The 24,043-nt window shown below is 43.8% G+C and overlaps 1 protein-coding gene across 1 annotated transcript in view; it reads left to right on the plus strand.

Moving 5' to 3' along the window:
* The first annotated feature begins 399 nt into the window (after positions 1-399).
* The window catches only part of CPAMD8 (C3 and PZP like alpha-2-macroglobulin domain containing 8), a 62,529-nt gene continuing 38,885 nt past the window's right edge, over positions 400-24,043 (plus strand). The window contains 20 exon segments of the mRNA XM_059489930.1: positions 400-622; positions 3,479-3,630; positions 4,730-4,752; positions 5,610-5,775; positions 5,888-5,940; positions 6,940-6,957; positions 7,952-8,006; positions 8,150-8,263; positions 9,196-9,280; positions 9,554-9,662; positions 11,198-11,425; positions 11,559-11,729; positions 12,083-12,211; positions 15,405-15,594; positions 16,777-16,841; positions 16,843-16,950; positions 17,050-17,199; positions 17,294-17,455; positions 19,974-20,116; positions 21,046-21,108. Coding sequence (XP_059345913.1) covers positions 528-622; positions 3,479-3,630; positions 4,730-4,752; positions 5,610-5,775; positions 5,888-5,940; positions 6,940-6,957; positions 7,952-8,006; positions 8,150-8,263; positions 9,196-9,280; positions 9,554-9,662; positions 11,198-11,425; positions 11,559-11,729; positions 12,083-12,211; positions 15,405-15,594; positions 16,777-16,841; positions 16,843-16,950; positions 17,050-17,199; positions 17,294-17,455; positions 19,974-20,116; positions 21,046-21,108 — 2,279 coding nt within the window. The 5' untranslated portion in view covers positions 400-527.

The following is a 24,043-nucleotide window of genomic DNA, read 5'->3' on the forward strand; positions in this document are numbered from 1 at the left end:
CCTAGGGAGCGAGGAGGACGGACGAGCATCAATCAGTCCGTGCTGGAATTTGGGTGGCAAAGCAGCTCCGGGGCAGAACTCCACGGAGTCCTGAGCGCACAGGGACCGGACCGTGCCCCGGCCCTGCTCCCTTCGGCTTTCTCAGCTCCCATCTGTGTAGCTCGGGAAAGGCGAGGAGCCGAGCAGCGCTGCCGGGGCTGGGCAGAGCCGTGCGGGGCGGGCGGCGCTGCGGGCCGGGCTCGGCGCACCTGGGCCGGGCGGGGCGCGGCCGCCTCCCCTCGCCCCCTCCCCGGCGGCGCTGTCAGGAGCGGGCGGGGGAGCCGCAGACAAAGAGCCGGGGCCGGAGCCGAGCGGGCACCGGGGCCAGGAGGGGGCGGCCCGGGGGCGGGGACGCGGCGGGGGCGGCGGCCAGAGGCACCGGGGAGCGGAGCCCGGGCGCGGGGCGGCGGAGCCTCGGGCTGCGCTCGCCGCGAACAAAAGGCTCCAGCTGCCCGCGCACGGCGCCGTGGCCCGGGCTCCGCGGCACCATGTCCGGCTGCGAGCCCCGCCGAGCCCCGGCACTGCTGCTGCTTGTCCTGCTCGCTCTCTGCAGCCTGAGCGCTGCCCAGCCCCGCCAGCGCCAGTAAGTACCGGGGACTCTGCGGGAGCATCCCCGGGCTGGGTGGCGGGGGAGAAGCGGCTGTGCCCGGTCACGACCGCGGAACGAAGCCCGTGGAGCGGCCGGAGGGGCCTCGGATGGAGCTCGGCGCTGCCCGGCGGTCCCTCGCTGTGCCTGGCGGTCCCTGGCTCTGCCGGGTGGCCCCTCGCTGTCCCCGGCTCTTCCCCGGTCTCCCCGGCTCTGCCCGGTTCTTCCCCGCTGTCCCCGGTGGTCCCCAGCTCTGCCCAGCTCTCCCCCGGTGTCCCCGGCTCTTCCCCGGTGCGCCCGACTCTGCCCGACTCTTCCCCGCTGTCCCCGGTGGTCCCCAGCTCTGCCCAGCTCTCCCCCGGTGTCCCCGGCTCTTCCCCGGTGCGCCCGACTCTGCCCGACTCTTCCCCGCTGTCCCCGGCGGTCCCCGGCTCTGCCCCACGGTCCCCGGCTGTCCCTCGTTGTCCCCGGCTGTCCCCGGTGTCCGGAGCGCGGGCCGAGCGAACCGGGAGGAGGAGGGAGCTCCCGTGCGATACCTGCCCGCAGCTGCTCCGGGAGCGGAGCTTTTATCTGCCGGCAGTTATTTAAGGAATCCGCCTGCTGCGGTGCTGGGGGTGGTTGAAGGTAGCGCTGGGCGCTCCCGAGCAGCGTGTGAAGATTTTTGTGGGTTTTTTTTTTGTGGGAAAGATCAGCCGGGGAGAAAGTCAGAGAAGTTTCCCCGCACTCTTAGGAACTGAATCCGCAGCTCTTTTCCAGCGTGTTTGCGTTAATTCTGATTAAGGTTTGCTTTGTTCTTTATCCCTGCCTTATTATAGCCCGACAGCATCGTGAACAGCTGCATTAACTGAGTGCCGTGGAGAACTTATTCTCACTTGCTTACTAGAAAATATTTCACGTCCTGCCAAGTTTTGGTGTAACCTGACAGAGGTGTTAGTTAAAAGTGCTTAAAGGATCTGTCCAGTCCCTGTCAAGTTAACTCTTTGGTTGCCAAATCCAATATTTAATTTTCAAATGCCACTTATTAAGTGATTTAAGTGGTTGTATCAAGGGACTGATACTTCAGAAGGAGTTTCAGCAATTGGGAACAATGTGAGTACATGTGCTTCACATATGGCACTGCAGTGCTGGGCTCTTGACAGTTTAAATCTGATCATTTCATCCTGAATGCAGCTGGTACTCTTTCTCCCTCTGCAGCTAGATCAGCTATCTCTCTTACCCAGCATTTCAGGCTCAGTAGTAACTTTTTATTGTTATTTATTGCCATTCTGATGAATTTTCAAACCTAGCAGCCATAAGGTTTTGAATGTGCGAGTACCCCGTGCAATTTAACTCAAATGCCACAGAGTTCTGAACTTCCTTTGGGGGTAATGGGATCTCCATGGCAATGAGGCCTGCTGAGAGAGGAACATGGGCTTGGAATTTGATAAAAGATTACTTGGGGGCTGTAAAACACCATCATCCTCATCCCAAAGTGATAATTAATCATGAGCTAAAGCGACCTGACTCGGGGGACTGCAGAAAGGCACGGGCTGAGAAATTTGGCTTGAAAAGGCATCTGAGGAATTGCCTCTTGTTTTTAAAAAAATCCTTTTGGGTAGGGAAAAAACCCCAGAAAGGTGTGTCATGAAGAGAATATAAATGTGTTGCTTCCAGCCCAGTGCATCAAAGGGCTCAGAGCCTGCAATGCTTTTAGCTGACAAGTTCATGGCACGGTGCCATCCAGAGAGGAGTGGTGCAGATTCCATTCAGAAACTCTCACATTGCAGCATCGATGGGAGGTCGTTTTGGGTGGCTTTAAAGCCTCCTAAAATAATGCCTTTTGTAAGCTTGCAGGATCTAATTGTTTGAGCAAGAATGTGGTGGCAGAGCTGGGAATTCGAGCTCAGTTTTGGAGCTGCAGTTTCTGGGCTGCTTCTGTAGAAACTGCAAGCTCAGGTGTGTTAATGCCTTGGGCCTGACATTTAGAAAGCTCCAAAAATCTGAGTCCCTTCACTTCTCCTATGTGAAGCTGAACTATGAAAATGGAGCCATGTGATTGAGTTAAAAATATTAAAATTGTTTAAAAGAAAGCCTTGGTTATGAAGCTCTGGGAAGTTCAGGTACCTCCTTATTCCTTCATGAACTTTAACTCTTTTATGGTTGTACATTTAGTTTGTTACGTATAGTAGATAAATGAATGGGGTTTTATTAATTTATTCACTTGAATATCCATTTATTTGCTTTAATGAGAATTTATTATTATAGATGCAATAAACATGGATATATTACTGGTTTTATTTAAATCCTAAGGATATGCAAGCCACTTGTAGCCACTTAGGCTCTGTTTGTTCATTTATGCAATTAGATACATTGTAGATAAATGAATGGGTTTTTATTAATTTATTCACTTGAATATGAATTTATTCACTTGAATATGAATTTATTCACTTGAATATGAATTTATTATTATAGATGCAATAAGCATGGATATATTGCTGCTTTCATTTAAATCCTAAGGATTTGCAAGCCATTTGTAGCCACTTAGGCTCTGTTAGTTTATACAATTAGATACAGGCTTAGATAATTATACATTAAATTATATTTATACATTAGGTACTGGCTTAGATAATAATACATTAAATTGTCTTATAATTTAATTAATTAGATTCATTAGATAGAGGCTTAGATAATTATACATTAAATTATATTTATACATTAGATACAGGCTTAGACTGCTGGTGACAACAAATGTGGCCCTACAGGAGGAAATACACGACAGAGTTCTTTTCCTTTTGCTACACAAGAAGTGCCTCACAAATGGAGCCATTACTTGTGGCTGTGTCTTGACTGACCACTTCCAATTGTGCTCCTCAGGGGTTATTTGATTGCAGCACCTTCTGTTTTCCGCTCTGGGGTGGAGGAAGCCATAAGTGTGACCATCTTCAACTCTGCCAAGGAGACCACGGTGCAGATCCAGCTGGTGGTCAAGGGAGAGACGGTGTCACAGAGCCATGGGACGGTCCTGGGTGAGCTCTGAGCTCTGATGGATGAGCTGAGGTGCTGGGGGAGCACCTTGGTATCTCCTAAAGAATTGCTTTAGGTGATAACGGCATCAAACAAATGGATTTGCTGCTGCCGCGCTTCTCTGTGTTAATGTGGTTTTGATCTCAGACACTTTGATAACTTTGGGACACCAAGACATCCAGAGACCCAGTATAACTGATATTCTGGAGTTTTATAGTGATTACACTTCCTTTTATGCCTGAATATTTATCAGTGAGTTTTTATAAGTTTAATTTTGAGAAAAATAAAAAATCTACATCATCATCATCAATTTCTTCTCTCCAAAATGAGCGCTGGGAACACAATCTCCCCATCTTTAGGACTGAGGTGGTAATGTTTGTATAGCTGGATAAATCTTTAAAATCCAAGCCAGATACCTCTGTCCTGTGAGTAAAATCAATGTGATCTGATGATATCCAGCTTAATGCTGAGCGACTCTACAGTGGTGAAAGTGAATTGCAGCAGCCCTGTGGTGCCACTGTCACTAGTGGTGGAAGCTGCAGTGTAGTCGAGGCAATCAGGCTCTTTAACCCTCATGTTTAAACCCTTCTGTGTGTTAAAACTGGGAGTTTTATGAAAGCCATTCCATTTCTTGGAACAGATTTTCTCTGGTTGTGTCCTCCCCTTGGGGATTTGAGAGTGGCTGACAATTGCAAAGCAATTCAAAGGGGGTGATGCTGACACATGTGGGCAGCAAATGCTCCAGAGAACTCCTAGGTATGGCTGGGTCCATCAATCCAAACAGATCCCATGAGTGTTTGTTTTGAGAATTGTTTAAGTCCCAAAAGAGGCCAGGTCCTTTTTAGAGCAAAACACTTCAACAGAGCACTTTGCAATTTAACTTGGGCAAAAGTTGTAAATAAATGTGGACCAGGTTTATTTTGAAGAGCTATTCTGGGTCTGACTTTACCCTGCAGACAGTGCAGGAAAATTATTTCGGGTAAAATCACAACTGCAGAGAGCAGCTCTGTGGTGTGAGGTCTTCCTTCACTCAACTGCAAATATCTTAAATCTTAATGCCTTACCTTGAGAATAACTCTTGCTTTCTCTCTCATATTTTAGATAAAGGAACAATTAAGCTGAAGGTGAGTATCAATAATTTTAATGTTTTTGGTGAGCATATAAGAGACTTCCTCAGCCACATCAAGCATTGATCTCTGGCACAAATAAATGCCACTTTGTGGGGCACACACTGAGTAGGACACTGCCTTCAGCAGAGGAAAAATGCAGAGTGAAAACAACAAAGCTCAACCCATCACAGCCCACTTTTACACCACTACAGAAAATCAGTGGCTTCTGTGTTGGGGTTATTTTATAAGAATGGCAGTACAGAATTCTGTGTGGGGTTATGACTTCAAATGTTGGCAAAAGGGAGCTGGACTAGAAGAACAAGCCCTTAAAAGTGTTTTCGTTTGGTAAAGTTTCCTAACTTAGGACTTATTTTGGGCTTGTCATCTTTGGGACATTAAAGGAAGGTGGTGGAACAAAATATTCAATTATGTGCATCAGGAATGGTATCAGGTTTTTTATTTTGTCACTTTTATTCTGAAGTAATTTTAAAGTACTTGTTTTTCTGAGCAGCTGGTTGAACATGTACATGCATGGACTTTTTGGTGTTGCTCATTGGGGTTTTTCCCTCTGTTGGGTTGGTTTCCCCACATAACACACCTGTACTGGGAGCTGCATGTGTGGATCATGGATCAACCATCACTCTGCTTGAGTGATAAAGGGCAGAAGAGAATTTCCTGCCATGTTTCAGCATGAATTTACCTCCTTTGAGGTTTATATATTGTAGAAAACCTAGTATGTCCTTAATTTTCCTTTCACTACTAACACAGATTGACACCAAAAGGCAGCAGGTGCCTCTTCTCGCTCACTTCCATGTCAATGATATTCTCAGAGGTTTTTCTGTGTGTTCCTCACCTCCTGGTGTGGTGTTCAGGTGCCTCCAGGGCTCCGTGGACAAGCTCACCTGAAGGTTTGGGGCAACAGGCACCTGGCAGAGGAAGGGCACATCTTCCACAACTACACCACAGTCACCATCGACAGCAAGGGCTCCTCAGTGTTCATCCAGACCGACAAACCTGTCTACAAACCCAAGCAGAAAGGTAAAATCATCCTGGATAACTTGCCAGATGCTTTCAAGGGGGGTTTTAGGATGAGCTCATTTGTTCAGACTAAGCTCTGATGACTGATAATTTCCCTCTTTGCCTTTTTCAGTGTTGATAAATCTCTTCATGGTGACTTCTGACCTGAGGCCAGTCAATGACAGGGTAAAGAAATCTGATTTTTTTTACACTGTGCCACATGATGGAATACTTGGTAGCCTACATTTTATTCAAATATGTGAACATTTGAGAATTATATAAAATAGAATTATTTTTTATTATATATAATAAATAAAAATATTATATATTAAGTATATAATAATATATTATCATATATTATATATTTAATATATAATATAGATAATATATATAATAATACAATAATAAAAATAATAAAATATATAATAATGTATTTATATTATAAATATATAAATAATAGATATTATATTATAAATAGATATATATTGTATAGTATATATAATATAAATATATGTAAAAATAAATATAGAATAAAAATATATTCTATAACAATTATATATATTATATTAATATTATAAAAATAAAAAGTATATGTATAATATTAATATATTAATATATAATGTATATTATTATATAATATATAAAAGGTTCTTTTTAGACCAAAACAGTTCAGCAGGCACAGGCTGCCCTGTGCTGGAAGCTCAGCCTTGTGGATGCTCACCAATACGCTTATAAAGAAACAGAGTTGGATTTTTAAGCTGTTTGGGCATAGCTTGTGACAGCTTGTTTTATTTCTAATTTTTATTTGCAATTTGTAATTTATTTGTAAATTGTAATTTTTACAATTTGTAATTTGAGCGTTTTTCCCTTGGTCATGCTCCCGTTGGAGGTGAATACAAACTTCTGGAGTGCCTATTTGGAGGCAAATAGGAGGCAGCTCTGCCAGACCAGAGACAAGAATTTTTTAGAGATTTTCACATTATTTAGATGGTGCACAGATATGTAAATTGTCACTTTTCCAGATAGATCTCTGAATTAAATGTGTGTTTCTCAGGCTGCTCTTAACAAAGATGTTCAAACTCTGTCGCTTTGGGTCTCACACTTTGCTGATGTTGACTCAACACTCCATCACAAAAAGCAGAGATGTTGTTTCATAAAGCCTTTTATTTTGCTTTTTTCTTTCAGATTGAAGCTTATGTGGTGGTGAGTATCTGTGTGCCCTTCTAGCACCTGTCCTGTGTAGCATTTAAAGGAACAAATTTCTGCTTTTCCTGTCCATTATTGCCATTCCCACCCCTAACCAATGAAATTCGCTATCCCTGTGTCTCTATCTGATCTCTGTGCCTTTGATTTTTTGCCATCACCAGCAAATATCCTGGTTTTCTGCTTCACTTTCATAAGTTAATTCCCATTTTTCAGCCTGAGAAGAACTGGCTTGGTTTACTGGGATTTCTAATTGTGACAGCCCCATTTCTCCTCCCTTCTTTTCACTCCAATCCTTGCACCCAAACATGGATAGTGGAGAGTAGAAATTCATGGAAATTCATGGGAAGGAAAGGTTCTCCTGTCCTTTTCCTTATGAGGGGAATGAGAGGTTCCCTCTGTGCTTAAGGGTTTTTTTGGGGGTGTTTTTTGGGTGCTGTTTTGGGGTGGTTTTTTTTGTTTTGTTTTTTTGGTGATTTTTTTGTCTTGTTGGTTGGTTTTTGGTTTTTTGTGGGTTTTTGTAGATTTTTTGTTGTTGTTTTGGTTTGGTTTTTTTTTGTTGTTGTTGTTTTTAATGGGTTTTCCTGTCAGAAAGCAAGAGGATTCACTCTTGTTGAAGATTTAATGCTGACAAAAATGGCAGGATTTGTTTCACCTGAGTTTTTTCATCCAAAATTTGTCTTTCTGCTTGTACAGCTCCCTTTAGGAATGAGGTCAGTTCACCCCATCCAGGGGTGGTGTTTTAAGGCAGGGGAAAGATCTACTTGACATTTACTTGTGTGCATTGCTTACAGGAGCAGAGCTCTTAAACAACTCCAGAAAGCAAATACCCCTGCTGTAAGGTATTTTTGGGACATTTTTGACAGGTTTTGGTTACATTTGAGCTGTCAGTGAGGTGTGTGTATTATAAAAGGAAGTTCTTTGTTGCAAACTGAGTTAAATTGAGTTAAATTCAGGAGTGATGCTCATTTCTCACCCCTAAACCTCCCTGCAGGATCCCCGGGGGTCTCGGATGATAGAATGGAATAACCTGAAGCCATTTTGTTGTGGTAAATTCCAGATTTTTTTTTTTTTTTCCCCTCTGTGTGCTGTGATTTGCCTTTGCTTCTGCTTCCACTGAGTGGTGTTCAGTGAGGCTTGGCAGGGGCTGGAGAGTGACAGAGCTCAGAGAATGATGTTTTCTTTTTTTCAGGCATTGTCAATATGACTTTTCCCCTGTCTGATCAGCCAGTGTTTGGGGAATGGCTCATCTTTGCTGAGATGCAGGGGCACACCTACAACAAATCCTTTGAGGTGCAGAAATATGGTGAGTTTACTCTAACCCAGGTGCATTTGGAAGAACAGAACACTGAGAAATGCTTTCATTTGAGATTTAAAATGCCATGAGGAGAAATTCCTTCTAGCCATGTATTTCAGGGATGTTAATTGGGAGCTTTGCTGAGGTTACCTTGCCAAGGTGATTTTGGTTTGTTGCTGTTTTGATTGTCCTGTTTTGAACAGACAGGTGTCTGTTAAGGAAGGCAGGAGCCTCCCCTGAAATGGAAAATGCAAACCCCTTCCTTCTGAATTATTATAATTATGAAATTAAAAGGCTTTCAGGCAAAGATATGGGAATAGGAATAACAGGATAAATAAAAATACAAATGCAATGGCACAAAAAAAAGAAAACAGACCACTGCCAGAGTCAGAGCAGTCCCTGCCCCCTGTGTGTCAGGGTGGTGTCCCAGCCCCATCCCATGGGGGCTCAGCCCTCCTGCAGTGCCAGCTGTGGCTCTGCTGCAGCAGGGTGGAGTTTTCCTCTGAAGATCCAGTGGAAAAGGCAACTGCTCCTCTGGGAATGCAGTGGAAAGGCTGTGCTGGTGTCCCAAACCTCAGATTGTGCCCAGGTAGGAATGCTTGGCTCCTCCCCTGGGCGGAGCATCTCCCCATGGGATGCTGGGATTGGATCAGCCCTGCAGGGACACTCAGTGGCCATGGACAGCAGAGATCTCCTGGAGGGAGGGTTGGCTGTGGGAGAGATAAAGAAAAAACTGCCCCATCAACAGCAGAGAACTGCCCCAGCTCTGACAGATGGGAACAGAACACACAGCCCCATTTCCATCCTAATTTATGGACCCTCTACTGGGTGTTACCCTGATAAATCAGAACCAGCTCCTGTCAGAGCTCTGGGGACTTTTTCTATAAGCTGGGCAGTGAGATCTGCTTGGAAAGGTTCTGCTTTATTTCTTTTCCTTGCAGTGTTGCCAAAGTTTGAGCTGCTGATCGATCCCCCGCGCTACATCCGGGACCTTTCCCTGTGTGAGAAAGGAACTGTCCATGCCAGGTAGGAACATTCCCAAACCAGGTTTCACTGCTGTGGGTTGTAGTGCAGGCACTGGAGCTTGGATCCCACCTGCTGCACGCTTTTCAGATGATTTCTAATCATCATCATCAGCTTTCTGATGTAAGAGTCTTCAAAAACATGGTAAAAATAACAATCTGGAAAACTTCCTGTGGTAATGTTTTCTAGATGTGCAGGTGACATGATAATTGTCTTTATACAACTGGAAGAACAGAAACCAGCTGGAAGTTATTAACCATCTCCTTTGCATTTCAGATACACATTTGGCAAACCAGTGACAGGGAAGTTAATTGTCAATATGACAATAAATGGTGTTGGCTACTACAGACATGAAGTGGGACACCCTGTCCTCAAGACCACCCAGGTGAGGGAGACCATGGACTCACCTGTGATAAAATGCCTGATCTGTCTTCTTACACATTTATCCCACAGCTCTGTTTTGTTGCTGATGGGAGATCAGAAAAAGGAGTAAATATAACTGAGGCCATTGCTTATTTTTACATTATATATTTATTATTCTTGATATTAGGAAGAAACTGTTTTCCCAGAGGGTGCTGGGCACTGCCCAGGCTGCCCAGGGAATGGTGCCAAGGCTGCCAGAGCTCCAGGAGCTCTTGGGGTGCTCAGGGTGGGGTTGTTGGGGTGGCTGTGCAGGGACAGGGGCTGCACTCATCATCCCTGAGGGTCCCTCCCAGCTCAGGATATTCTGGAATTTGGTGAGATGGGAATTTGTGGGTATAATTTTAATCTGTTTTAAGATTATGGGGCTGAGGAGAGCAGGAGCCTGAGGTGACAGAGTTAGTGCAGACCATGGCTAAGGGAGGAAAATGAAGCACCCTTCCCCTTTCCTTTTCCCCTTCCTTTTTGTCATGGACATATTTTATGAAAAATCCTTTCATAAAAGAAAGAAGCTGAGAGGCCTCAGAAATGAAATGTAAACAATAATTATCTGCTGCTGTGGAATGCAACAGGTGCATCTTTGGTCTCGTGTGGTTGTTTTTAATTAATGGCCAATCGAAGTCTGGCTGTGTCGGACTCTCTGGTCAGTCATAAGATTTTATTATCATTCCATTCCTTGCTAGCCCTCTGATGAAATCCTTTCTTCTAGTCTTTTAGTATAGTTTATAATTTTCTTTTAATATAATATATATCATAAAATAATAAATCATCCTTCTGAAACATGGAGTAAAGATTCTTATCTCTTCCCTCGTCCTGGGACCCCTGTGAACATTGCTACAATTGGTGACCCCGAGTGAGGAACATTCCCACACCTTTTCCCCTCCCCTTTTCCTTTTCCCCTCCCCTTTTCCTTTTCCCCTCCCCTTTTCCTTTTCCCCTCCCCTTTTCCTTTTCCCCTCCCCTTTTCCTTTTCCCCTCCCCTTTTCCTTTTCCCCTCCCCTTTTCCTTTTCCCCTCCCCTTTTCCTTTTCCCCTCCCCTTTTCCTTTTCCCCTCCCCTTTTCCTTTTCCCCTCCCCTTTTCCTTTTCCCCTCCCCTTTTCCTTTTCCCCTCCCCTTTTCCTTTTCCCCTCCCCTTTTCCTTTTCCCCTCCCCTTTTCCTTTTCCCCTCCCCTTTTCCTTTTCCCCTCCCCTTTTCCTTTTCCCCTCCCCTTTTCCTTTTCCCCTCCCCTTTTCCTTTTCCCCTCCCCTTTTCCTTTTCCCCTCCCCTTTTCCTTTTCCCCTCCCCTTTTCCTTTTCCCCTCCCCTTTTCCTTTTCCCCTCCCCTTTTCCTTTTCCCCTCCCCTTTTCCTTTTCCCCTCCCCTTTTCCTTTTCCCCTTTCCCTTTCCATCCCAACCCCTCCAAACCCCTGCTGCACACCCCCCCACTGTGTGCCTGTGCTTTAGCTGTGTTTGCCGTGCCCTGTGTGGTGTCCAACCCCATCCCCTGTGTGCCCGCCCCAGATCGATGGCTCGGCCCAGTTCGAGGTGTGTGTCAGGGACATGATGCCAGCCGATGTCCCCGAGCACTTCCGAGGCACTGTCAACATCTGGGCCACGGTGATCAGCTCTGATGGCAGCAAGCAGGTGACCTTTGATGACTCCACACCTGTCCAGAAGCAGCTGATTGACATCAAATACTCCAAGGACACCAGGAAACAGTTCAAGCCTGGGCTGCCTTACAAAGGCAAGGTGAGATTAGGAATAATCCTATTTTTCATGGTTTTGTGTACTAATATGGCTGATTTAAGTTGACTCCAGTAGTTTTCCCAACCTGGAATTGCTGATTTAAAGCTAATGGTTCTATAAATGCCCCACTGTGCAGGTAGAGGTCACCTACCCCGATGGAAGCCCAGCTGACAGAGTCACCATCCGAATTAAAGCTGAGCTCACACCAAAGGACAACGTTTACACAAGTGAACTGGTCTCAAGGAATGGCCTGGTGGAGTTTGAGATCCCCTCCATCCCCACAGCTGCCCAATACGTCTGGCTGGAGGTGGGTAAAAGCTCCTTATGGGATTAGCAGGCTTTAATGGAACTAATCTTGTCAAACCTGCACTTTATAAACCAGTGCTGCAAACAGGAAATCGGTGCCTTTTTAGCTCCAGCTTCTGGATTTCAACACAGCAAACACTGGTTTGTTTCCTGCTGCCAAGAGAACTGATGTTGGTAACCACCATGAAAAGATGCTCCTCCAAATGCACCTTAACATGGTGGTAGGGGGCAAAATTTGGGGAGCGAAGATGTCAAGTGTTGAAAGGTATAAAATGGGAGAGGAGAGATTAAAAAAGAACAAAATGAGCTTTCTATTCATAGCATTGATGTAACTTTTTTTCCATTTTTTTAAAGACCAAAGTGACAGCAATTGATGGGAAACCCTCTGGGGATCAATATCTGCCCAACTATTTGTCCATCAGCAGCTGGTACTCACCCAGCAAGTGCCACATCCAGCTCCAGGCACCAGATAAACCTTTCCAGGTATGTTGGCTGCACCTTCCAGCATGGAAATTAAATTAATCCACTGCATTGCTTGGCTTAAAGCACTTTGTTCTAATTAAATATTTCTGGACATTCCTGATTCTGGGATCTTGAGCTGTTTCCACTACAAAGGAAGAAGAAGCTGCACTGGAGCCACCAAATAATTGTTGAATGTGGGCTCCACAAGGTGCTAAGCACAATTCCCTGGGTGCTCTGTGCACCAATCCACAAATCCAACCCTTTCTGTGCAGACAGAATGGGTGTAGGCATGGAAAACTCGATAATTTCACATTTGAATGTGTGTTCTGTGCCTCCAGTAATGCTCAGACATGGATTGCTTGCTGAAAATGCCTGGGAGTGATGTTAGTGGGAGTGGCTGAATTGCTAAGGACCAAAATTAAGGCTGTGTAGTCTCACTGGAACTTCCAGCTTAAATCTCAGCTGGATCTGTTCAATCCCCCAATTATTGAGCTCTGAACAGGATTGCCTTGTTTTCTTTGGTAGATTCTGTAGGAGCCTCTCTAAAAATGTAATCCTGCCCTATAAAAGCTGATGTGATTCCTCTCCTAGAGAAAAAAATCTGATTTAATAATGACTTCTGTTGCATAATTTTTCTGAGAGCTGTTCAGGGTTTCTTCTTACCCAAGAAAGTATTCTGAAGGTCTGCATAGTGCTCAGTGGGGGGAAAAAAAATGGGTTTTGGCCATAAACACACTGAGATTTGTTATCAGCAGGTCTGTGAGGTTGGTTTCAGATTCTTTGTATCCAAATAAGAGCTTTTATTTTTTTTTTTATCATTGCATTTCATGGAAGTTTAATGGCTAATTAATCTTTTACAAGTTTCCTGAGGTATGGAAAGGGGATTATACACTGCTAATCTGAACACATTGTTCTTATTATAACCTGATTAGAACTAATTCTTCTGTGGGAAAGCTTGGAGCTGGGTGACCAGCTGATGTGGGAACCATTCCCATGCATTGCCAGCTCTTACTGGGTGTTCCAATTAGCTACATTCATTTTTTTAATGAATTGTTTCATCATTTGCACCAGGGAATTCTTAATACTTGAAATATTTGGTGTCACGAGGCACCTCTTGGACTCTGTGGCATTCTCAGTGTGTTTCAGCATCAGCAGCTCCTTGTGTTCCAGTTCTACCCCTTTTTCTTGGTGCCGTGTGTGAATTCTGCAAGGGAGAACACTTGGAGCTGAAAAAAGAGAATTTTTTCAGAACATTTCTTTGGGGATTTTCTAAGATTCAATGGTTTTATTTGGCAACTGCTCTGATTTAAATGGCAGGAGGGTGAGGAGGGGAAGGTGCTGAAGGAAGGCTGCTGGTGTAGGATCCCACAGGTGTCAGCCACTGCTCAGACCCCAAAAGGAAGGGGTTTGTATTGGGAAAAGGCTCCCAATATTACCAGTTAGGTTGTGCCTGGGCCAGTCTGACCCTCGCTGCTGGGCCAAAGGCAGCAACTGTGGTGTATCACCCCAGAGATACCTTGGCTTGCTGGAGATTGCAGCTGGGCACTGAACAAGTCCAGGCTTGTTAGGAACCCTGTTTACCTCAGGAGGAATAGCTTCAGGCGATGGTGAAGAGAAAAAGGAGAGGATTCTGCTGGAGGGTTTAATGTCCAGAGGTTTATTCCATGGTTACAGAGGTCTGAACGTGAGCAACTGCTCCAAGGCCGCATGGTCTGATTCACCTTTTAAGCTCAGGGACAGGGGGAGGGGAGGGGACAGGTGAGCACCAACCAGGTGAGAGGGGCAGGGTCTCAAGGGACAAGGGACACCCAGACAGGCCAATGACCCCCAGGCCTGAGGGGCATCCTTTGAACTTGACCAACCACACGACGCCTTGCTGGAATGTTAGGCCTGATGGACAGGACTCACTCAGCATGGGGGCGAGGGGGAAGGGAGAGAGGTGTAGGCACACCTGGGGAAGTGACCTGGAAGGCCAAAATGGGACATTACAGCACACCACAACAGGTTTGTGTTCCTAGGACAGCCTGCTGCTCCTTAGGGGGACCAATCCCATGGCTGGTGTCTGTTCTGTTGGGAATTTGGGGGATTTTGTGTTGGGGGTGTTAAGCGCTCCCTGAGCCCCTCTGGGTGTGGTTTCAGTGCCCAGGTGTGCTGCTCTGGAGCCTATTGACTACAATAAAGTCACCACACTAAAATAAAGCAAATTTCTTCTCATTTATTTGTGTGTTTGACACCTCCCTGAGTGCCCAACTTACAAATTGTTATCAAGGCTTCGTGTCATTTGGCAGCATTTTCCCTCAGATCTCTTCCCAGTCATTTCATGGTGATGTTTGAATTGGTGTTTACCACATGGATATAATTACAATTAAATTGCAAAGACTATCAAACACACATCTCCTCCCACCCCCAACCCAACTCTTTCCTTTTTTGGGCTGGGCTACTGAAGGGGTGTCTAAAATTCAACCAATTCTGACAGCTGCTCTGTGCCAAAAGGCTTAACTTCAGAATTCCAGAGATTCCTTCATTGTTCCATTAATGCACACAACCCCCAGCTCAGTCTCCTGTAGATTTGCAGTGAACACAGGCTCCTTTTTAGTGTGGAAAAAGCCCCTGAGAACAGTGCTAATGTATTAATACATCATTATCATAATAATAATTGTTATTGTTGTTATTATTATTATCATCAATTTATTATTAAAATTTTATTGTTATTGTTATCATTATAATTTTTATTGTTTAATATTATTTATATTATTTATTACTTTATTATTATTTATTACTGATATTATCTTTATTATTTTATTCACTTTATAGCATATTAATATTTTAATACTTTTATTGATAGTATTAATTTTTATTACATTACTGTATTATTTATTATTTTATTTTATTAATAATTTTAATTATTTTTATTTTGAGTTCTTTATTTTTTATAATTATTATTGTTAATTTATTACTTTAAAATTATTTTATTATTAAATAATGTTTTTATTTTATGATTTATTATTATTATTATTATTATTATTATTATTATTATTATTATTATTATTATTATTATTATTATTATTATTTCATTAATTAACTTCTCAATCCATCCATTTGTTAGGAGAGGACTCTCACTTCCTGTGACCTGGAACCCAAGCAGGATCCTGTCCTTTATCAGCCCAAAACTCAGGACTGAACAAATCTTTGGCTTTTCTGTCCTTGCCTGCAGGTGGGAGAGGAGGCCTGGATTGCAGTGAAATCCACCTGTCCTTGCAACTTCACTCTCCATTACGAGGTGGCATCAAGGGGGAACATTGTCCTGTCGGGGCTGCAGCCCAGCAATGTCACCCAGCAGAGGAGCAAAAGAGCCACCACAGCCCTGGAGAGGAACATTGACCTCACACACTTCCCAGGAACAGGTAGCCAGCACCAGAAATGCAGCTCACCCCTATTTTCAGCAAAAAAAAAAAAAAAAAGCCCTTCTCACACCCTTTTTTGTTAATGTGATGCTCCTTAAAGAAATTTGCGCAAGGAAAATAGTGAAATACATTGCCCTCGTGGATATAAAAGTTTTCTCCAAGGAGGGTAACTCTTGAAAAGTTTTCTTTGGTCTTTCCAAATTCTTTCTCAGATGGCAAAACTCTAATATTTGCTTGGAGTGGAGTGGCAGGGAAGTGTAGGGCAGGGCTGGGGCAGTTGGTTAAATTGGTTGAGTTTAAACTGAGGAGAGGATGTTAGATGGGAAGAGAAAATTAAATGGGCTGATAAAGGAGATCACACAGCCCACAGGGGGAAGGGAAATGAAATGGGGACTCCTGGCTTGCACAAGGAGTAACAGAAACACACAAATCTGGTGGATTTGGGGAGTGAAAATTTGGGGTTGGGAAGATGGATAGAACACCTGCCAAAGGAAAAGTCTGACTGTGCTGGTAACCACTGTGGGAGTTGTGGAAAGAGGAACAGGAACCTCCCTCCAGTATCCACCAAGCTTCTGAGAGTCAGTAATTTAGGATTTGTGATGATTCCCTGTGCTGAAGGTTTGTTCTGAGCTGTTGCATTCGCAGTTTGCTCTGTCACTGGATGAGTTCAAGGCCAGGTTCTGTGGGGCTTTGGGCAGCCTGGTCTGATGAAACACATCCTTGTCCACAAAATTAGAGGATCTTTAAAGGTCCCCTTCAGCCTAAACCACTCTGTGATTCTATTTAACAGCTCCAGTGAGTCTCTGCTCTATAAACTGCACAATCCTTTTTCAAGCTCGTTCCTTTTCTCTCATCAGCATTCTCTAAGAATAGATAACATGTTTATTTTCAATGGCTTGATAATTTAACTGTGTGTTTCCTTGATTTCATGGCTGGAAAACCACAGAGTAATCCTTCCCTCCCCACCTTCTCCATGCTGCTCATTAAATTAGGAGTGCTAATTACCTTCCACAACGAGGAGAAAAAGGGAAATATTGTGAACTCAAGGTGTGGAGCAGGAACAAGGGAAGAATGCAAGTCCTGAATGGAGAGTTCTGTGCCTGTCAGCATTAGCAGGGGGCAGGAAGGGAATGACTTGGATAAATAAAACTATTTTTTTTCTCTCCACAATTCCTATTTCAGCACCTCCCAGCACTCCTGCAGCAGAGGTTGAGGTGTGTGTGACCTTCCTGAGGTTCTCTGTCGTTCACTTCCATGGCTCCCCTGGCTCGGCTCCTGGTGTACTACGTCAGGGAGAACGGAGAGGGGGTCACGGACAGCCTGCAGGTCCCTGTCACCTCCTCCTTTGAGAACCAGGTACAGGACAGGGAGGGCTGGTGTTTCACTGCTCTGGTTTTTGGGGCCATCACTGGTTTTTGGGACAATCACCGGATTTAATGGCATTTCCCTTCCCAGGTCGCCGTGGCGCTCTCGGCCAACGAGACCAGGCCTGGTGACGTTGTGAACATCAAGGCCAGAGCTGCCAAAGGGAGCTGTGTCTGCCTGGCCACGGTGGACAAGAGTGTCTACCTGCTCAAACCAGGCTTCCAGCTGACAGCCAGCCAGGTAGGGTGGGCTTCCAGCTCTGATGTCCTCTCCTGAGCCCTGTGATCCTCCCCAGCTGGAGGGAGCAGCCCGTGCCCTTTCCCTTTCCCTGCAGGTGTTCCAGGAGCTGGCAGAGTACGACGTGTCTGATGCTTTTGGGGCTCCCAAGGAGGAAGGGCACTTCTGGTGGCCTGGCATGTCCTCCCGCAGGCGCCGCCGCTCCTCGGTGTTCCCCTGGCACTGGGACATCACCAAGGACGCTCGCTTCGCCTTCACAGTAGGAAGAGCCACCCTCCCCTTCTGGCTTTTGTGGTTGCACATTTACAGGGGGGGTTTCAGCCCCATAACCACCCTCCCTTCTCTATTTTCTGCTTTCACGTTTGCAGCCCCATAACCAGCCTCCCTTCTGTCTCCTGTGCTTTCCATGTTTGCAGGGGCACTCCAGAACCAGCCCCCCTTCTCTGTTTTCATGTTTGCAAGGCATTTTCAGCCCCATAACCACCCTCCCTTCTCTATTTTCTGCTTTCACGTTTGCAGCCTCATAACCAGCCTCCCTTCTGTCTCCTGTGTGTTCATGTTTTCATTTTCAGCCCCATAACCACCCTGCCTTCTCTTTTCTGCATTCATGTCTGCAGGGCGGTTTTCAGCTCCAGAATGAGCCTCCCTTCTCTGCAGAGCCTCTTTGGTGCTTTCATGTTTGTAGAGTGATTTTCAGCCCTATAACCACCCTCCCTTCTCTGCTTTCTTGTTTACAAGGGCATTTTCAGCCCCATAACCAGCCTCCCTTCTCTCTTTTCTGCACTCATGTCTGCAGGGGCATTTTCAGCTCCAGAATCAGCCTCCCTTCTCTCTGCAGTGTTTCTCTCGTGTGCTTTCATGTTTGTAGGATGATTTTCAGCTCCAGAACCTTCTGATGGTTCTGAAATCCTCCCTTCTCTCTTTTCTGTACTTTCACGTTTCCAGAGCACTTTCACCTTCAGAACCAGCCTCCCTTCTCTTCAGAGTCTCTTTGGTGCTTTGATGTTTGTAGAGTGATTTTTCAGCCCCATAGCTAGGCTCCCTTCTCTCTCCTGTGCTTTTCATGTTTGCAGGGGCACTCCAGAACCAGCCCCCCTTCTCTGTTTTCATGTTTGCAAGGAATTTTCAGCCCCTTAACCACCCTCCCTTCTCTATTTTCTGCTTTCATGTTTGTAGGGTGATTTTCAGCTCCAGAACCAGCCTCTCCTCTCTTTTCTGCTTTCATGTTTTCAGAGGCATTTTCAGCTCCAGAAGCAGCCTCCTTCCCCTCTGCAGAGTCTCCCTTGTGTGTTTTCATGTTTGTAGGGTGATTTTCAGCTCCATAACCACCCTCCTTTCTCTGCAGTGTCTCTCTTCTGTGCTTTCACGTTTTCAGTGCATTTTCAGCCCCTTAACCAGCCTCCCTTGTCTGCTTTCTTGTTTTCAGGGGCATTTTCAGCTCCACCCTCCCTTCTCTTTTCTCTGCTTTCATGTTTGTAGAGTGATTTTCAGCCCCATAACCAGCCTCCCTTCTCTGTCCTGTGCTTTCATGTTTTCAGAGGCATTTTCATCTCCATAGCCACCCTCCCTCCTCTCTGGAGGGTCTCCCTTGTGTTTTCATGTTTGCAAGGGGGTTTTCAGCTCCAGAACCAGCTTCTCTTATCATTTGTGCTTTTCATGTTTCAGGGCAATTTTCAGCCCCATAACTATCCTCCTTCTGTCTTGTGTGCCTTCATGTTTGTAGGGTGATTTCCAGCCCCATAACCAGCCTCCCTTCTCTCTTTTTGCCCGCTGCTGCTTCTTCCCCTGGGCTCTGAGGGTTTTTCCTTCTCTGATGCAGCTTTTTTTGTCCTTACTGAGAGCTGAAAATCTTGGGGAAAAGTTCATTTTTGGGGGAGCTGGTGTGAATGCAGGGCTGCACACCTGGTGTGTGCAGGGAACAAAGCTCATCCTCCAGTGCTGCTGGGAGCTGCTGCCTCTCATGAAAAAGGGAATTTAGAGCTGGGAGCTTTCCCTGTGAGGGCATTTTTCATTTTGCTTGGCATTCCTGGCAGGGCAGAACTGGTGATGCCTGATGAGAGAGCAGCCTGCTCACTGCAGCAGAGCACACTGGGAGATTTTAGGAAGGGTAAAAAGCTGTGGTGTTTTATTCTAGGGGAAAAATAAGATTTTTTTTTACATGTCACACTTGCCTAGTAATGGTATATACTGATTTAAATGTATTTTCCAAACAGACAATAGTATATATTTATATTTAAATAGTATGTATTTACATTTAAATAGTATATGTTTATATTTAAAATATTATATATTTATATAATAGTTATATATATAGTTAGTTAAACTAACTATATTTAACTATATATAGTTATATATAGTTATATTAGTAGCATATATTTATATATTATGCTATTATATAAATAATATATATTTATATTTAAAGATTTCTATATTTAAAGCATTTAAATATTAATATTTAATATAGATGTTAAATATTATTAAATAAAAATATTATTATTAATGTTAAGCATTTAATATTTAATACAAATATTTTCCAAGCTTTCTCATAAAGCCTATGCACCTTCACATTAACAATCATTTTACACAAAGCTTTAAAAAATCCTCAAGATTCCATTGAGATTTCCCTGGCAAATATTAAAATATTATTAAGGGATTCTATTTTAAAAAATCAATTCATTAATCAAATTTAATTATTTTTCTTTAATTCTTTTTTATTTATTTCTTTTTTTTTTCCCTTGCTGGTTTTTGTTTTGTGCTGTTGATTTGTCACTGTCTAGGAAACTGGCTTGGTGGTGATGACTGACATAGTCAGCCTGAACCACAGGCAGAATGGAGGGATGTACACAGATGAGGCTGTCCCAGCCTTCCAGCCACACACTGGCACCTTGGTGGCCACCATGCATTCCAAAATAGCACCAAGGTAACTTTTGGGGTTTAATAACTATTGTTTTTTATGCTCCTGGCTGGTTTTTTTTCTCTATTCTCAGGTTTTTCCACCTCAGGTTTAGACAAGGCAGTGATGGGGAAATTCTTTAAATGGCTTGGTAGATATAAAAACCAAAAACTGGCATTGCTTTCTTAAATTTAATTTAATTCTGACACATGCAAAGTGTGCTAAATTATCATTTTGAAGAACATTTCTTTGCAATTTGCTGTGAATTTCTTGGAATATTTGCAAGCTACGGCTGTTTTTGCAGAGCCACTCATTGCTCAGGATTTGGACCATTCAGCTGGTGGTCAAAATGAGCAGAATGAGGATTTGCATGAAAGAAAGGCTGTGAAATACCAGAAGTGATGAGGATGGGCCTTCCCTCTGCATCCTGAATTTCCTAAAAGCCTCTGTTAGCAGAGGAAATTCTGGGCTTAGTTAGGAAATAGATGATGGAGTATAACAGGTATGATGGAGTATAATAGGTATAATGCAGTATAACAGGTATAAAAAGCTGATTTAAATTGTTCAAATATTAGAAATCAGGACAATTCAAAGAGCAGGGATGGAGAAGGATGTCATTGCTGGAAGTCACATGCTGCATTTCTTCCCCTTGATTATCTTTGGTAAAAGAATTTGGATCACAAACCAGTTTTATTTAAAATTCCATTATTTCTGCTGGTTTCAAAGGTTATCTTTCTTGCACTATTTTTTGGATTCTTGCCTGCAGAGTGGGTGTGCACACAAAGGAATTGTTTCAAAACCCATTAATTTGTGTTATTCGCTCCTTAATGAGTCTGCACCAGGCAGAGTTTTGGTCGTGTGAGCCAGAGTCAGCTGATAACTCTGATTTATCACTGACTGCTGGAAATGTCTTATTAAAAGAATCAATTTGGAGGATTTGTTTCTTGTTCTAGCAGAGCAGAGAAGAGGAAAAGAACCTTCTTCCCTGAGACGTGGATTTGGCGCTGCCTCAATGTCAGGTATTGGCATTAATCATACCCAGAAGGTTGTAAACAGAGCTCTTTAAAATCTAATTATGGCATTTTCTGATTTTTAATTTTTAAATTTTTTTTCTCCCCTTTTTTGTTGGTTTTCTTTATTACTATTTCAGTCTTTGCAGCATTTCCTCTGGTCCTGAAGTGTTCCCTTGCTTCAAACTAAACATTTCAGTTGTGCCCACGTTGATTCTCTGTTGATTGCTTATCAAATTTTCACTTTCTCTGTCATCTCCTGCAAGAACATCTCCCCCAGACCTCAATCTGCCTCCTCTCAAATCCTGATTTCCTCTGGGTACAGTTGGGACTAAAAAAATAAATTATTAAAGAGATAATAAATCTATAACACAACAGCACATCTAGGATAATTTGAAGCAATTATTAAAAAGCTTCTCCAGGTTTTGCAAGTGAACTTCATCCTCAATAAATGGCTGTAAATTAAATTTGACAGGAACTTGGAGCAAGTGTATTCAAATCTGTTCAATTGAGCATGAAATATGCTTTGTAGAAATACACAAAGAATTCCAGAAGTGCCCATTTGGGCCTCAGCAAGCCAGGGCAGTTAATTATAAGTGGGAGAGTGTGGAATAAAAAGTTGCAGATTGTGTTTTCTCTACTTCATTTCATTAGAAACAACTGAGGTGGAGCATTTCTTTCATTTCCACTCTCTTGAACAGGCAGAATTTTTTTTTTCCTTCTATAATTTATAATATACAATCCTAAAAAAAAAAAAAAAAAAAAAAAAAAAAAGAGTTTAAAAAAAAAGAAATAAAAGCCTAATGTCAACTTCCCAAACCAATTCTAAAAATTCCTAGAGCCTGGCTGGAGGGTCTAATGGTTGAGAACGAGTGTGTACTTTGGCCCTGTGCCCAGAAGAGTAAGTGCCCTCATGTGTGAAAATAATGTTAATGCTGGTTATGGGCTGAAATCCCAGTGGAAAGAACATCAGCTGCAACAAATTGTCCGGTTAAACAGGCTGGAATTGTGCCAGCCCTGCCTCCCTCCGTGCTGCTCCCCGGGGCTCAGCATCAGGGCAGCTGCAAATGCAAACTGGGTGGGCACCGGTGCCTGCTGAAAATGGGTTAAATAACTTGGAGATTTTAGTTGGTTTAGTGGGATAGTGGGGAAAAATCTTTCTATGGAGCCCTGGCACAGGGTGGGTGCCCCTGGATCCCTGGCAGTGCCCAAGGCCAGGCTGGGTGGGATTTGGAGCAGCCTGGGATGGTGAAGGTGTCCCTGCCATGGCAGGGGTGGCACTGGATGGGCTTTGAGATCCTTCCAACCTGAACCATCCTGGGATTTTGTGAACATTTCCATTGCTTGGCAGCCTCTCTGGAGCAGTGGAAGGTGTCCCTGCCATGGCAGGAGTGGAACTTGAGGGCCTTTAAGGTCCCTTCCAGCTTGAACCATCCTGAGTGACCATTTCTATTGCTTGGAAGTTCCTCTGGAGCGGTGGAAAGTGTCCCTGCCATGGTAGGGGTGGAACTCAATGGCCTTTAAAGTCCCTTCCAACCTGAAATTCTGTGAACATTTCCATTGCTTGGCAGCTTCTGTGGAGCAGTGGATGGGCAGGGGTGCCACTGGATGGACTTTGAGATCTTCCAACCCAAACCATCCTGGGGTTGTGTGACCATTTCCATTGCTTGCAAGCTTCTCTGGAGCAGTGGGAGGTGTCCCTGCAATGGCAGGGGTGGCACTGGATGGGCTTTAAGATTCCTCCAACCCAACCCATTCCATGTTTTTATGATCCAAGTGCATTTCCCAAGGCGCTTCCCTCTGCAGTTTGAGCTGGGGGAGCCAAATTCACCAGGCAGTGCTTGGAGTGTGGCTGAATGACAAAAAGCACAGGGATCTCCACTTCTTACTGCTCACACTGATCTCCACTTTTATTGTTCACGCTGATCTCCACTTTTTATTGTTTTAATCCTTTCCCTTTGTAATACAAACACAAAGATGGGTCCCTGATGAGCTGCCTGGCTCCTGCCAGGAGCAGCACCTTCAGCCTCACTGGGGATTCATTTATTTAGAGGATAAAAGCAAATCCAAGGTGCTTTTCTCAAGTGGGAACAATCTGAAAATCGGTGGCAGTGCAGCTCTGGGTGTGCATCCTGAGGACACCATGTCATGCTGGACATTTCTTCTGGAGATCTCCCATTCTCATTGTCCATGTGTGTCAGGCTCTGGGGAATAAATAAGGACTTGTGAGGAAACAACCTTGGGGTGTACTCACAACCTGCACCCATCACCCTGCCAGCTAAACCATGAAACAGCTTTTGTGTTAGAGGAAATGTTTTCTGTTCCAGGCAGGGCCAAAGCTGCTTTGCAGGAGGGAAACAGCAAAGTCCGAAGAGCAAATCTGAATTTTTGTTATTATAAAGCATGGAAGAGGATACCAGGGTTATGATATCCCTTTGTGCCATGCATAGGAAATCTAAATATGCAAAGATTTGATTTTTAATAACTAATTTCAATCCTCATAAATTCCATTCAAACACAGGATTCTGTCTGGTCAGAGTCAACTTCTTCCTCATAATCCTAACTGAGCAAGGTGGGAAGAAGTTCATTTATCCTGATAATGGGGCAATAAATGCTCTTTCCCTGAAAGAATCAGGTGTCCTGTGGCTGCAGGTCCTTTCTTTACAAAAAAAGTATCCTACGTAGCATTGTTTCTATTTTAACGTTTTGTTGTAACATAAAACTATATTTAACACACTACTTAAGAGAATTAATACAGCATCACTTTCTAACATAATATTCATTTTAATATTTGTGAAATGTAATATATATATATATATAATATATATTCTATATATCTATTATATGTAATATATAAACATATCTAGAATGTATTATGTTATATATAGACTATATCTTATAGTATTATGTATAGAATATATATTATATATAGAATATACATTAT

Source organism: Ammospiza nelsoni, chromosome 27, assembly GCF_027579445.1.
Source record: "Ammospiza nelsoni isolate bAmmNel1 chromosome 27, bAmmNel1.pri, whole genome shotgun sequence".
NCBI classification, from domain to species: domain Eukaryota; kingdom Metazoa; phylum Chordata; class Aves; order Passeriformes; family Passerellidae; genus Ammospiza; species Ammospiza nelsoni.